Source organism: Sus scrofa, chromosome 2 (assembly GCF_000003025.6).
Source record: "Sus scrofa isolate TJ Tabasco breed Duroc chromosome 2, Sscrofa11.1, whole genome shotgun sequence".
Taxonomy (NCBI): Eukaryota; Metazoa; Chordata; class Mammalia; order Artiodactyla; family Suidae; genus Sus; species Sus scrofa.
In genome coordinates, this window is record NC_010444.4 from 114,088,682 (window position 1) to 114,104,659 (window position 15,978).

General features: G+C 34.2%; 1 protein-coding gene across 7 annotated transcripts in view; it reads left to right on the forward strand.

The window, feature by feature from the left end:
* FER (FER tyrosine kinase) overlaps nt 1-15,978 on the forward strand; it is a 433,188-nt gene that overhangs the window by 314,562 nt on the left and 102,648 nt on the right. For all 7 annotated transcript variants that reach the window (XM_005661571.3, XM_021084609.1, XM_021084604.1 and 4 more), the window contains one exon: nt 14,426-14,549. In XM_005661571.3, the coding sequence (XP_005661628.3) occupies nt 14,426-14,549 (124 nt within the window). The remainder of the gene's footprint in view (nt 1-14,425; nt 14,550-15,978) is intronic.

The window sequence follows — 15,978 nt, forward strand, 5'->3', positions numbered from 1 at the left end:
GAGTCACATCCACTGTGGCAGTGCTGGATTCTTAACCCACTGCCCCCTGCCAGGGATCAAACAGGCAACACCACAGAAACAAGCCAGATCATTAATCCACTGTGTCACAGCAGGAACATCTCACTATATCTTTTAATATAGTTTATTTCTGAACATTTTTTTCTTCCTTATTAGGTTGAAAACAACTGGAAGAGAGAGTACTCAGTAATTTTTAGTATGCCCTCAGCAATTTGCCTGGAATCCTATGGAATTGAATTAAGCACTTACTTTTTTTATTATTATATTTTCTACTGTAAAGTCCTTTGAACATTATTCTTTTCCTGTATTCTTTCTAGATAGAACTCTCTGCTTAATGTATCACAGGAGAGGCAGAAGAGTCTTAACTGTGTTGCTTAAGAGGCTATACACTGTGCAGCCTACCAGAAAGCTGCCCCCCACATCTCCCCACATGTGGAAGGTTATGGTCATATGTGCCCCACCTGACCCTTGACAAGTTCATGTCCTTTCATTACACAGTCACTGCCCTATACTTGGAACACTACTGTAGCCAAGAGAACTCTGCTCTCTAGACAGAACAGATAGATTGGAGACCCAGTACTTCCCCTTATTTGTAGTATATTCTTAGGAAAGTCAATTAATACTTAAAGTATTGTTAAGAGAATTCAATGAGATAAGCCTATGCCAGCACATGTAAACTATTAAATGCATACATTTTTAATATTAAGCTCTATTTAGTAAAACTGAGGAAGACTATTTTCCTGATTCTCACTGAAATCCCACGTGTGTGGGGGCTAATCACTTGTAATAAAATATTACCAGAATAATTATATTTTCCATACTTTCACTAAAATGTCAACAGTTTATTATATATGTTTGTCTAAGGTAGGTCAGGTTAAACTGATTTAATCTGCTAGAAAAGTCATCCATTCTAGGAAAGTATGATACCTCTAAAATCTATTATCCAATATGAGAAGTCATCTCTTTATCATTGACTATTCATTTGGTAGAAATATGTCTGACTCACCACAAGTACTTACTTTATATTTTTTTATTCTAAATGCTAAGTGACATAGCTTTTGTTTTAAGCATAAAAGGAGTTAATTTCTCCTGATGCAAATACTTGAAGGTGGAAAGATATTGTGAACTCATACATGAGGATTTCTTTTGGTATTTTTGAAGAATTAATTTAGACATGGTATCGTGGCACACTTTAAATATTACTTGAAACCTGAAGTTACACAAGGAATCAAGTTATCTCATTAAAAAAAGCTCTTCACATATTTAAAAGCAACTTTAGTATAACCTCAAAAATTTTTTTCAGATTATTATAACAAGTTCAATTTATTTTTCTTGTATTGTATATAACATGCTTTTGTCTCTTTAAATTTTTGCTAAAATTTTCAAAAATGAGAAGATTAAGCCTGCAATTCCAAGTTGTACCCTTGATAATTTCCTAACAAATCTCCATCAAACCTTAAATCTAGATTCCATGGCTATTGTTATTCAGCCTACAGATCCACTTAGCTATAATTCTTTCTAGTTTACTTCATCTCCATTTTAACCAGAGGATTATAATGATGAGTCAAATGGCTTGCTGAAGTCTTGTTGAATTATATTTATGAACTTCTTATGATCTGTGTTTATTAAAGTGTTAAGAAATCTAGTTAGCTTTTATGAAAGTATGTTGAGAGATACTCTTCCATTGATCTCTTGCATTCCTGCTTGTCTTACTGGGTATGCCAAGAATGCAAGGCCCTGACTGATCTTCACTCAGGTCATTTCTCAGGGATGTGTTTGTAGTGAACAGCTGCAAGGGATAAAGTAATGTCTCCTCTGAGACAAAGAGCAGTCTTGCTTACTGCCTTCTGTAAAACAGTAACTTTCCCTAACTCATCATTCCTCTCCTGAATCACATCCTGCTCTGTGTACGGGAATCCATCTGGGCTTATCCACAGTACCTGCATGCTGTGCTATGAATGATCAAGTTCTTCATCTCTGACCCATGAAAAAATAACAGACTAACTCATTGGTTTGTAAATAGGGTAAAATACGAGATCAAACAAAATCTAACATATACAGAAGAGTACACAAAGCATAAGTATAGAGCTCAAATTATCACAAAGTGTACACACCCCTGGTAACCACTTTCTTGACTTATAAAATAAATTAGTTTTGGCTGTTCTTGAACTTTGTGTGGATGGAATCAAACCTTTGTCTTAAAGGGAGACACTACTGAACCATATACTTAAAAATAGTAAGGATGATAAATTTTGTGTATTTTTAAACCATGATGAAAATGTTTTTAATTTTAAAGCAAAAGCCATTTCCATGGGTAACCTTTTTACTTTTATAATAGTAAATATATGTATGTCTCTTTCTTTCTTTTCCTTTATAGCTACTGCTTTCTAAGTTCTAAAAAATCTTTCCTTTTATCAAGATCACAAAGGTATTTCCTATGTCTGCTTCTCAGGGCTTCATACTTTAGGTCTATAGATTACTTGAAATTAATTTTGTGTATGGCGTGAGATAGAGATTGAAGTCTGTCTAGTGTATCAACTACCAGTTCTTGAAAATGGCATATCAGTTCTTTAAAATAATTTCCTTTTTCTCATTGAATTACTTTGGTGTCTTATGTGGTATATGAATTGGCCATAAGTAGATGGGTTTATTTCTGGACTCTGCTGTGTTTCATTGATCTGCTTCATTAAACTGAAGCCAAAACATGCTTCCTTGATGATAACTTTATCATAATGTTTAAAATTGAGTACTCTGATTCTTCCCAAGTTATCAATCATCATTTCATCATTTTTCTCTATTTTAGATCTTTTGCATTCCCATGTAAAAATGTATAAGCAGTGTGGGAAATAAACCAAAAAGCGTGCTGGAAACTTGATTGGGATTGGACTGTTATACTGATGACTTTGGAGAGAATTGGCTCTTTACATTCAATATTAATCCTCCATTCCATGGACTTGGTATACTGTTGCATTTAATTTGCACTTAATTAATTTCTCAGTAATGTTTTGTAGTTGTCAGTGTAAAGGTATAACACATCCATGCTTAAAACTAATCCTCAGTATATTGGGTTTTGATGCTGTTTTAAAGGATATATTTATAATTTCAGACTATCCCTTCTTGATTCAGCCAGTATAATTCATGGTGAATTATAGATAGTTAAAATAGCCCCCAGTGGATGAAATTATCAAGGGCTCCTTCAAAAATGAGCATTCTTTCATGGCGAGAACCACTGTGGGAAGACCAGTGAGAAGACGTCATCTAAAGAATCAAGTGTTAATTGATAGCCACAGAGATTAGATTATATTTTATTTCTGATTAGTGACTTTAAAATATGTGCATTTTGTTCTCTGATGAGTGAGGATGCAGCTAATATTTGACCTCAAAGTAGAGACAGAAATAGTTAGTTAAATTTTGTATAAGTAGCAGTCAGTAAATTGTGGATGGGAAGGGTGGCAGAAGATTTATGATCTCAATGTGTGTTTTATGTGTAAATGTGATACAAGGATGGTTCAGCTTATGAAAATCCATAAACGTAAGGTAGCACATTAACAGAATGAACCATGAAATCACAGGATCATTGCAATTGATGCAAGAAAAATATCTGATAAAATTCAGCAACTCTTCATGATAAAAATACTCAACAATCTAGGAATAAAAAAATTATCTCAACATAAAGAATATGATTATTTTTTAAAAAGTTCAATGCTAACATTATACTCAGTGGTGAAAAACTGAAAATGTTTCTTTTAAGGTCAGGAGCAAGAGAAAGGTGCCCACTCTCACCACTTCTCTTTAACATAGTACTATAAATCCTATCCAGAGCAATTAAGAAAAAGAAATTAAAAGTCATCCAATTTGGAAAGAAGAAACCATGATATTATATGGAGCAAAGCCTGCAGATTCTAAACCAAAACCCAGAGTAGAACAAACAAAATTGCTAGAAATAAAATCGGTATTCAAAAATCAGTTGTGTTCCTGTACAGTAATAATGAACACTTCTAAAAGGAAATTAAGAAAATAATCCCATTCACAATATCATCAAAAAGAATAAATTACATAGGAATAAACTTAACCGAGGAAGTGAAAGACTTGTACAAGGAAATTATAAAACACAGTTGAAAGAAATCAAAGAAGACACAAAAAAATGGAAAGACATCTTGTGTTTATGAATTGGAAGACTTAAAATTATTAAAATGTTCATATACCCAAATGGATCTACTGATATGATGCACTCCCTACAAAAACCCAATGGCATTTTTTGCAGAAATAGGAAAAAAAATCCTAAAATTCACATGGAATCTCAAAGGACCCGGAATAGTCAGACCACATTGAGAAAGTAAAAATTTAAAAGCTTGATACTTCAGGATCTCAAAACATATTACAAAACTACCATGATCAAAACAGTATGGTACTATCACAAAATCAGACAGACCAGAGGAACCAACTAGAGATCCCAGAAGTAAGCCCTAGCATAGTCAAATGATCTTTGACAAAGGTGCCAAAACTGTAGAATGGGAAAGGATAGTCTCTTCAATAAATGGTGTTGGGAAAATGGATATTCACTTGCAATAATATGAATTGCACCTGTACAAAATTATGTTTCACCTGTACAAAAATTAACTGATATTAAAGACCTAAGTGTAAGATATGAAACTGTGAAATTCCTCAAAGAAATCATAGGGGAAAATGTAATGACATTGAAATGGGAAATGTTATCTTGAAAATGACACCAAAAGCACAGGCACATAGCAAAAATAGACCCTCCTCCAAAAGTGATACTACATCAAACTTAGAAACTTCTGCACAGCAAAGGAAGACGTCAACAGAGTGAAAAAGCAACCTACAGAAGGGAGAAAATTTTATAAATCATCTATTAGATAAGGGGTTAATATCCAGAATATATAAAGGAATTGCTATAACAACAACAAAAAAAAAACCCCAAGGATCTCAATTAAAAAGTTGGCAAAGGACTTAAATAGACATTTCTACAAAGAGATATACAAATGGCCAATAAGCCTATGTAAACATGCTCAGTATCACTAATCATCAGGGAAATGTAAATAAAAACCTCAAGGAGATATTACCTCACACCCATTAGGGTGGCCACTATCAAAAAAACAAGACAATGTGTTTTGGCAAGGATGTAGATAATTTGGAACCATTGTGTGCTATTGATAAATTGGCACAGCCACTATGGAAAACAGCATGGAGATTCTTCAAAAAATTAAAAATAGAACTCCAATAATGACCCAGCAATTCAATTTCTCTGTATATATTCAAAAGGATTTTACTGGATCTGAAGAGATATTTGCACAGCTGCGTTCATTGCAGCATCATTCATGATGATCTAGAGGTGGAAACCTACTTTTGCATCAGTAGGTAAATGGATTAAGAAAATGTGCTATGTACATACAATGCAATGTTCTTCACCTTTAAAAAAAGAAGAAAATACTGTCAAAATCTGCAACATATATGAACCTTGACATTATGCTAAGTAAAATAAGCCAATCACAAAAAAATAATATAATTCCACTTATATGAGGTGTCCAAACTAATCAAATTCATAAAGACAAAAAATAAGACAGTGGTGGCCCAGGGCTGATAGGTGGGGGAAACAGAGAGTTGGTTGATAGGTGTGTAGAGTTTCAGTCATGCAGGATGAGAACGTTTTAGAGATCTGTTGCACCATAGTGTAAATATAGTTAACAATATTATTCTATGCACTTAAAGAGGAAAAATTTATGAATTTTTTACCATAATTTTTTAAGAAGTGAAAAAGTAGACTCCTGTTTTTTTTTTTTTCTTCTAATTTTTCCTTAATATTGACATTCCAAACTCTTTGCTGCAGTGTGTTCTTTAAAAGTATATTTTGGGAGTACCCTGGTTGCTCAGCAAGTTAAGGATCTGGTGTTGACACTGCTGTGGCTTAGGGTCACTACTGTGGCATAGATTTAGTCCTTGACCTGGGAATTTCTGCATGGAGTAGGCACGGCCAAAATATATATATTTGATTTATATATATATTTAATTTGATATAAAATTTCCTAATTTGTGAATTATTGCTAATCAAAACTTTTGCATAAATTAAATTATGACCATGTCCAACAAAAATGCATAAATATGAAGATATAAATATACATTTCTAATTATTTTAGTTAAGATTCTGTGATAGTTCTTATAAAGCAGTCACTGATATCATTGATTCGGGGATATTAATAACTCTAAAACTTTTAGCCTATGATAAGTTCAATTTCTAAAAATATTGTTAGCTTTTATAAACATTTTCCATTATTAAATTTAAATGTACCTTTGGATATATCTTTTTATTCCACATCTCTTTAAAAATCTGTCTAAGGAAGCTTGAATTGATGCCTTTTTCTTTTTTCTCTGCAGGTTTTCCTGTAGTAGATAGAGACATCAAAATAAGCATTCCATTGATTTTTTTTTTTATTTTAAAAAATGCCATTGTAGCGTCTAAGTATTTGAAGGATGTTCCAGAAGGCTTTAGAGCCGACATCTTTATACACTGATCTTCCTGTCCATTTTTCTCTTTATATTTTATATCAAAGGCAGCTTTGAGGGGCCTAAGAAGCCACAAAATAGAAAAGTAAGTAGTCTGACATGAAAGTAGGGAGAGAGACAGTCCACAGACCTTTGCCTTGGTGGCAGATGGCGGGTTGTAGATGGGGAGAACAGCAGGGGATCTGTGAGTTCACTGTATATATGTTTTTGTGTGTAAATAGGTGTGTCAGCCTTAGAACATAAAATTAATTGGTGGATCTACCTTTCCAGCCTCCTTTTGAGCATTAAAAAACAGCACTATTGAGCCCTCATGCAAAAAACACACAGTGAAAATAAAATCTTGGTTGAAAGGAGCCAAAGCAATCATAACCTTGACATGAAAGGCACTGCAGCTATATGGAATACTGAGTATATACTTTAAAACAAGAGTCAGGAAACTTTTTCTGGAAAGGGCCAGAGAGTAAAATGCTTAGGCATTGAAGGCCACATGGTCCCTTGTCACAACTCTGCCACCATAGCTTGAAAGATCTGTAGACAGTATGTAAAGGAATGAATGTGGCAGATTTCCAATGAAATTTTATTTACAGAAACAGGGAGGGGGCTGATATTAGCTTCTAGGCCATAGTTTGCAGACATTTGCCTTAGAATTTCAATAATATTACCAAAACAACCACCTTAAAAATAAAAGCCAAGTGAATTTAATTCCCTCTCCACAAAGTGAAAAAGCTGATTATCTCCACAATACTTTCTACAAACTGACATTAAAAGTTTGTGAAAGTTGACTTTGGCATCTGTCCTGGCAGATCACATAAGCTTTACCCAGAAATTTAAAAATACTGTGAAATGTACTCTTTTGTTTCACAGAATTGTGATCATGATATTTATAACATATTAACATGCTATTATGTTCTCCACGGTCACCAGCAAAGGTAAAATGCAAAAGGCCCCAGCACTCTGCAGTTTTAGCAGAGCATGGCTAATAAGAAACCTCATCTGAAAAGACTAATGTCATGTATTAATCTAAATTCGGAAAACCACACACTCAGCTCTGCATTTGGCCTAGCTGAACTATGTTACTTAGGTAGCAAGCTGTTCAGCAACTGCTTGTTTAAAAAGAAGATGATGGTATCAGAAAAGCCAGCATATTCTTAGAATCATTTTCAGTTTTTCAGTGTTTCATATTATTCATCTTTCCCCACAAACTGACCCATTACTGAGTCTTATCACCTCATCACCTCGATTAACAACTAAGCATTCTCCTGGCTAACCTCTCTTCTATGAAATCTCTCTCCTAAGTATACCCTACAGGTAGCAGTCAGTATCCTCAGCTTCACTGTTTGCATTGATCATTTCTTTCTTAAGAACTTGTTCAGGCTTACCTCCTATTATTCAGAATTTGTTCCCTGTCTTATGGAACATAAGTTGAATCAGCATTCATAGTTTATGATTATCATATAGATTTGTTTCCTTATCTTTGATGGGCTGGATGACAGACAAAACTCTCATTAAAGAGAGAAAAGACCAAAAGTTTATTTTTTTAAATAAGAACCCTGGACAGTGACATAAATGGAGCCCCATAATAGCTCTCTATCATTTAATAGTTGTTTTGATTATGATCCTATTTTAAATTCATTAAGTGAACATACACCAAACTTCTCAGAGACAAATTGATCTCCTCAAAAACAAGGATAATTAATTATACATTTTATATATCAGTAGGGACTGGTATCTCTTAATTTAATAACCTTTGAAGTTGTTTGAAAATAAATTAAGATCTCTACATGATTCAATGACAAGAAGTCATTCGTGGTATGGCCCTGATGATCCCTTTTCTCTGATGACAAATTGATAAATTAGTATTCTTGTTTACCTAATAATGTCTCTGAGTTTGTTTTATATGATCAATTTCTCAGAGTCCTATTAATACTGAAAGAACAGGTAGGATCAGGTTTTCACAGCATGGAGTTAAGAAATCTCTGATGATGTTTTTTTCTTTTTATGGTCACATCTGTGGCATATGTAAGTTCCTGGACTAGGGGTCGACTCAGAGCTGCAGCTTCCAGCCTACAGCACAGCCACAGCAATGCTGGGAGTCGAGCTGCATCTGCAACCTACACCACAAGTTGCAGTGAGGCTAGAGATCAAACCCACATCCTCCCGGACACTATGTCATAACCCACTGAGCCACAGCGGGAACTCCAGAGTAAGAAATATTTAAGAAACAGCTGTTGAGAATGAAAATCTTTTATCCTCTTACAGAAAGTTGGCTGCAAACAAAATAAAGCACTTTTGGAGTTCTCTGGTAGCCTAGCAGTTAAGGATCCAGCATTGTTACTCTTGTGGCTTTGATTGCTGCTGTGTTCTGGGTTCAATCCCTAGCCTAAGAACTTAGGGCACTGTCAAAAAATAAAAATGAGTTCCCGTTGTGGCTCAGCAGATTAAGAACCCGACTAGTATGTCAATGAGGGTGCAGGTTCTATCCCTGGCCTCACTCAGTGGGTTAAGGATCCGGCTTGCCATGAGCTTTGATGTAGGTCACAGACGCAGCTCAGATCTAGCTCTGATTTGACCCTAGCCCGGGAACTTCCATATGCCACAGGTACTGCCCTAAAAAACAAACAGACCAAAAAAAAAAAAAAAAAAAAAAAAAAAAAAGTAAAGCACTTCCATTCATTATTTCCTACTTCTTCCAGACATCATACATATGTATGTGTGTGTATGTGTGTGTATATATATAAAATCTTTTTTAATTCTCAAAATCTGGTGGTTGTAGCCTTGAGGAATGGTTTTAGCCATAAGGAATTTTTGAGTTGCTAGTATGAAAGATAGATTTTTTTTTCACTTAATTGAAAAATTTATAGGGAAGCCGGTCTTCAGACAGTGTTTGATCCCGTGGCTCAAACATGTCGCCAAAAACTATTATTTCGTTCACTTTTTCTGCTTTCTGTGGTTATAGCTTCGTCCCAAGGCTGCCAGTCTTTGTGGTACTACATACTGTCCTGCACACTTCCACTTGCAGAGAATGCTTCTTTCCTGGCACTTCTCTCTTTCTTTCTTTTTCTTTTTTTTCTTTTCTTTTCCTTTCTTTTCTTTTCCTTTCTTTTTTAAAGCTTCTTTCACCCTTTAAAGTATCTTCTTGTATCTCAGTGGCCTATCACTTGGAAGTGAAATTCATTGATTGTGTTAACCAAATCTAGGACCACCTTTATTGTTAAGGTGAGGTTAATACTTTCCAAAATAGGAGAAGGGCAGACTCCTAAAAGAAATTGAGATGAATCAGGGAAAATTGACGCTAGCAACTAGTCCCTGCTATAATTCTTCCTCATTTTATATGCAAAATAACTTCAACAACAAAAATAATGTTGCAGTAGTATTTATTGTGTGTACTATGTGCTAGGCTAGGCATGTGCTTAATGCTTTAGATACTTTTTAATCTTTAAAACCGTCTCGATATCACTTATATCTGAAATCTAATATATGGCACAAATGGATCTTTCCACAGAAAAAGAAACGCATGGACTTGGAGAACAGACTTGTGGTTGCCAAGGGGAAGGGAAAGGGAGTGGGATGGAGTGGGAATATGGGGTTAATAGAAGCAAACTATTGGATTTGGAATGGATAAGCAATGAGATCCAACAGGGAACTATACATAGTCATTTGTGATGGAGCTTGATGGAGGATAATATGAGAAAAAGGAAAAAATATATATCGTTTTACATTGTAAATCAACAATAATGCAAAAAATAAAAATCATAAAAGAAAAAAAAAGAAAAAGAAATCCATGGAATTACTCCTTCAGTGTTAAAGAAGTTTAGAGAGATTAAACAAGGTCATAGCTAATCAAACCTAGGTCAGTGTGACTTCAGTGCCCATGCTTTTTTCACAACGTCATGCTATCTTGTTAGTAGATCAAAAGTTGGCTATAAAAATATGCTAAAAATTGTCTTAGAAATTAATCACTGGTAAAGAATTCTGGAAAATAATTCATCCTGTCTGGTTTAATGTGCAGTATACCCATACAGAAACGAGCCCTGTTACGACCATTACAAGAAGGAAGTTATTATCTTGTTTTACCCATTTTTGAACGCCAAAATCCTTACTGGTCAGGTGGAATATTCTAGGCTGTATGCATATACATGTACACGTACACATACATATACAAACATGTATACACGTACATATAAAAACATGTATGTGCTGCATGTATGATTGTTGTGTATAACACACATTCTGAGAGATGTTCCTTAACTTGGCACTTAATGAAAATGACAGAAGAATGAGTTCACAGGAATAGGTGCTGTCATCTATGGTACCTTCCCAGTGAATACTAAATAGCGTATCATCTGATGTCAGTTTCCAGTTCTTCACTAAATGGTAATAATCAAGCGCAGTGCCTAAGGGAATGTTTCTGGCCCAGTCTGAATTATTTTCTTGGTATCCTAGCTTTAGTCCCATAATCTGTCCATTGGAGAGTTTACTTCTTGCTTCAGCCTCCTTAGTGCTTGCACTCACCCAAGGCTTAGGCTGAGTAATTATTACTGAATCCTAATGATTTAATTTTTATATATAAAGGGGCCTTGCTTCTTTAGAGTGTTCTACAGGAAGCTGACTAGGGCTATGGAACGGTACAGTTTTGCTCCTTAAGATCACTGTGTTTGTGGCTTGAGTAACTATAAATTGGAAATAAACTTAAAATTTACTTTAATAATTTAATGATTTTAAGCAAGAAATTTCTCTTAAGCAGAAATATGGTTGGATTAACTAAAAGAGAACCAGATACCCCCGTCTGTATCTTTGGCTTTGCCACAGTATTTGGAAGAAGCTGTATCTAACTCTGCCTTCCTAGTACTATACCTTAATTGGCTTGGCATCACTTTTCAGCCAACTTTTAATGCTATTTAAGTTTTGTCTTTTCTTTGTTTAGTAATGTAGTATGCCTATGTTGGTTTACAGGCTTACCTACCAAGGATTGCTTCTTTGCAAATAATTTTTTTAAACGATGCAGTTTGTAAAGCAGTAGCATTACAAAAGCGTCTATCAACATGAGCACAGAGTCTTAAACACACTTAAGTTTTACTATTGGGGGATGTAAAGAATATTATGGCATCCTTCAGGTGCCACTGATAAGAAATGTAATGTCATCCTTTTCTAAATATTATTTTAACATTTAACAAGTACTTGAAAAGATAGTTCTAACCATTGGTGAGGGGCTAAGGAAGACATTTAAAATGAATAAAAAAATTTTGAGTAGTTTGTCTTCATGGGTAGCTTATAAACTGCAAAAAGAAGGAATATGTAATGTTGCTTACTCATTTATTGAAGAAATGTTTATTGAGCTATTATTACATGCTAGATATCAGTGGTCGCTGAAACTAGCATACTGAACAACAGAGGCACAATTCTCTTCCCAGAGCCAAGGATTGGGGGTACAAGGAGGATTATATGAAACACTAAACTTAGAAACAACAGGAGGTAGGCGTACCCGCTGTGGCACAGTGGGTTAAGAATCCATCTGCAGTGGCTTGGGTCACTACAGAGGTGCAGGTTTGATCCCCAGCCCCGCACAGTGGGTTAGAGGATCCAGTGTTACATCAGAGAAGGTTGCAGCTGCAGCGTGGATTCAGTCCCTGACCTGGGAACTTCCATGTGCAGTGGGTGCAGCCATTTAAAAAAAAAAGAAAGAAAAAAGAGCAGGAGGCAGAAGGAAAAATGCTGAATATGAGCCAATTTTGAAAATTAATAATACTAGGATTCTATAACACTGGGGCTATGTCATATGCTGCTTTAAATCAAATTCCAAAAAAAAAAAAAAGACATTTTTCATTTGAAAGTTATTCCATACCTTAAACAAAATGCTATGTGGTTTCAAGGCCAGAAGGGTACACTTTTTCTAAAATAAGCCAACATATATTTAACAAAATAATTAATATGTATGAATATTGGTCCAAGGAATAACTTGAACTGAGTATTGATTTCAAGTTCATTTTAATAGACATTTTTGGTACCTATTATAAGTTGAAAAATTAATGGTTAATTTTATTGTTTACTGTTACATTTACGTTTGTTTTTTTTTTTCATAAAATTAAGTCAAGCTTGATAGAAGCTATTCTGATAATCTTCTTAGTAATATATTTGATATTCCCTTTAAAAGAGCAGAAAAAAGTAAATTATCTGACACCATTATGATTATTTTTAAAGCATTTAACTTTACAGATTTTGTGAATAGTCCACCGAAATTTGTGTCATACTTGATTTGTAAATAGAAGAGACTAGAAAAAGAGAATATTCTAGGAGTGTTAGGCACATGTTCATTTTCTAGGTACTTTCCTTAAAGAAAAAGCCATTAAATCTTCACCTCTAGATTTGTTGTATTTAAGGAGGCCTAGATCCATGGTGAAGAGGATCAAAAAGGTCAGGAGATGACAATTAAAATGCTAATCCCTCTTGCAAAATTCTGGCTTAATATTTGGGGGCCTAATAGAAAGGAAAAGTAGGAATGGCTGTTTTTAGAGACTATTCATTCTAGTACAGTTTAACTTAGCTTTGTTTTGTTTAATAGTGTAATGCATTCTACTATGCACTAACCAGGAAAAGGAATCAAGCAATAGCCTTTCATGCCACATTGTTAATGAATGCATGGTTGAAGGCTGCCGTATTTAATATGGTCATTACTGGCCATGTGTGGCTTCTGAGCACCTGAGCTTTTGAAATGGGGCTAGTTGGAGTTCCCGTTGTGGCGCAGTGGTTAACGAATCCGACTAGGAACCATGAGGTTGTGGGTTCGATCCCTGCCCTTGCTCGGTGGGTTAACGATCCGGCGTTGTCGTGAGCTGTGGTGTAGGTTGCAGACGCGGCTTGGATCCTGCGTTGCTGTGGCTCTGGCATAGGCTGGCAGCTACAGCTCTGAATAGACCCCAGCCTGGGAACCTCCATATGCTACGGGAGCGGCCCTAGAAAAAGGCAAAAAGACAAAAAAAAAAAGAAATGGGGCTAGTGCTTACAAAAACTGAATTTTAAATTTCATTTCATTTTAATTGATTTAAATTTAAAAATTGATATATGATTCAGTTATTAGAAAAGTCTAAGCATGTTTGGAACAACTTAAGTGCATGAATCTAAATATGGATCAAATACTATTTTAGATGGAAATTTGCATCTAAATTGAGATGTCCAAAGATGTCCCATAAATGTAGAGTACACATCATATTTTAAAGGCTTAGGATGATAAAATGTAATATACCTCTTCCATAATTTTGTAATGATACATGTTGATATAGTAATATTTTATATGTATTGGGCTAATGAGAAAACATTATTGTAATCACTTTCACCTTTTCGCTTTTGTTACTTTTTAAATTTTGGATACCCATATATTTAAGATTACTCTGTGTCTTGCATTATATTTCTTTTGGACCATACTAGTTCCAAGGAATTTTTTAAGACATCACTGGAATCCATTTGATGCACAAAAATGCACCCTAGCTCAAAAACGAAATCTTACCAAATCATTGCCTCTTTTTTTCTACTATCAGTGATGGTATAGTTAATAATCTCAGGTTTCTGAAAAAATTTTAGCCAACAAGTATAGTGAAAAATTGTGACAGAGGAAAAAGTATGACTTTGAATTTTATTGTATGTCAGATAATATAGAGTGTGAAGCACTTAAAGTACTTAAAGTACTAAACTACATCTAGGAAAATGCATGGTGTCTGCTTTCTAGTAAAATGTGTTTTTTTCATATTTTGTTTTTTCCTCACTTAAATGCAATGGGCAAAAAGCATGGTTAAATGTGTAATGCCTTTGGCTCTGTCGCATGTCACTAACAGGTGATAAATATGACTTGCATCATTATCTTTTCTCATTGGCCATCTGTCAATTCTTCTAGGAGGTGATTTCCTCTCCTTTCTGAGAAAGAAGAAGGATGAAATAAAACTCAAACAGTTAGTGAAATTTTCATTAGATGCTGCTTCTGGTATGTCATATCTCGAGAGTAAAAACTGTATACACAGGTAAGGAAAATATTTTTTAAGCACTTTCCAGTTTTATTTATAGAATAGTAGGAAAATGGTACATTTGCTATAATAGAGCAATGAATTTCTTTCAAAAAACATGTGCTTTATTGTTGGTTTTCACATTTTATGCAAAGGCATTCTTTGATTGTTGTTTACATAGTTTACAGAAACAGTCGTTTTCTATCTTACTTGAGGTAAGTACACCTCATCAGATGATAACTTACTAATTAAAATTTGTTTTATTATAATCATGAGTAGCATAGTAATACGATGTACTACAAGTTAGTTATATAAGCACCTACACTCTTAGAGCCAAATAAAATTCTTCATGTGTTACCTATTTTCATTTTTCAAAGAAATTACTTATAATGTCATAGAAGAGCCTACTACTAAAACAGCACTTCATGGCAGTGAATTTTGCCAAGGTTAAGGATTTTAGCTCATTAGTTATTTCGAAGGAGATTTTAGAAAACTTTCTCTAATTATATTAAGACCAGCAACTTGGCCTTAATGCTCTGTAGATTGTGGTGTTAGTTGCTTGTAGCTGAAGTATTCTTTTTTGTTAAATACGAATACAAATTAAGACCTCTTGTGGAATTTATGTCAGATTCTAAATATGGCTAAGTGTATATAAGCAAAATAAAGTGGCAGATTTGATGCATTTTTTTATTTGCTGGACACAGTGCATGGTACCGTTTAGCTTGGAGAAGGTTCTTTGTCACATTGAACGATTGTGGACTTTAAGCAGGTTGGTTACTGAGGTATATTTTTCTCTCATGTGTTTCACTATGCAGCCTTTGACTTAATATTTCTGAAAATATATATATTTATTTGATATCAATGAATATTTTTTCTTAATTTCCCCACAAAAATTTTGCTTAGTATTCAATTTTCTCCTGAAACTAAAATTATGGCTTATATTTCAACTGTGGTTCAGCAGTTGCATGTATTTTATAATACATTTCAATAGGGATACTATTTTCTGGAAATTAAGACAACCAAAACTAAATAACTATTGTAGTCCTATTTTATTTTCTATGAAAATAAACTATATTTACTTTTGATGAATGTAGATCAAATCACACTGTAATAGATATTTGTGAAGACAATTTCAGAGAATTGCATAATCACTAATTTCATTATTTTTTTGTTAAAAGTAACAATAAAGGATTTTGCCCTTTATTTAGAGAAAACCTACAATTTTATTGCTCAGGTGTTAATGCTACTTTGGGTATCAAATTCTCTACTTAAGTTTTTCATTGTCACAGATTTTTTTTTAAACCATTAGACTATCTGTGGCTTTAAATCATAGTAAATATACGTTATTGAAGCTGTTTTGTTGTCAGTTACCGGTAACAGTCTTTATTTTTTGGTGTGTTGTGGTTGAGAGAACTGCTGTTTCAGTTTCTTGCTGCTCTTTAGTGTT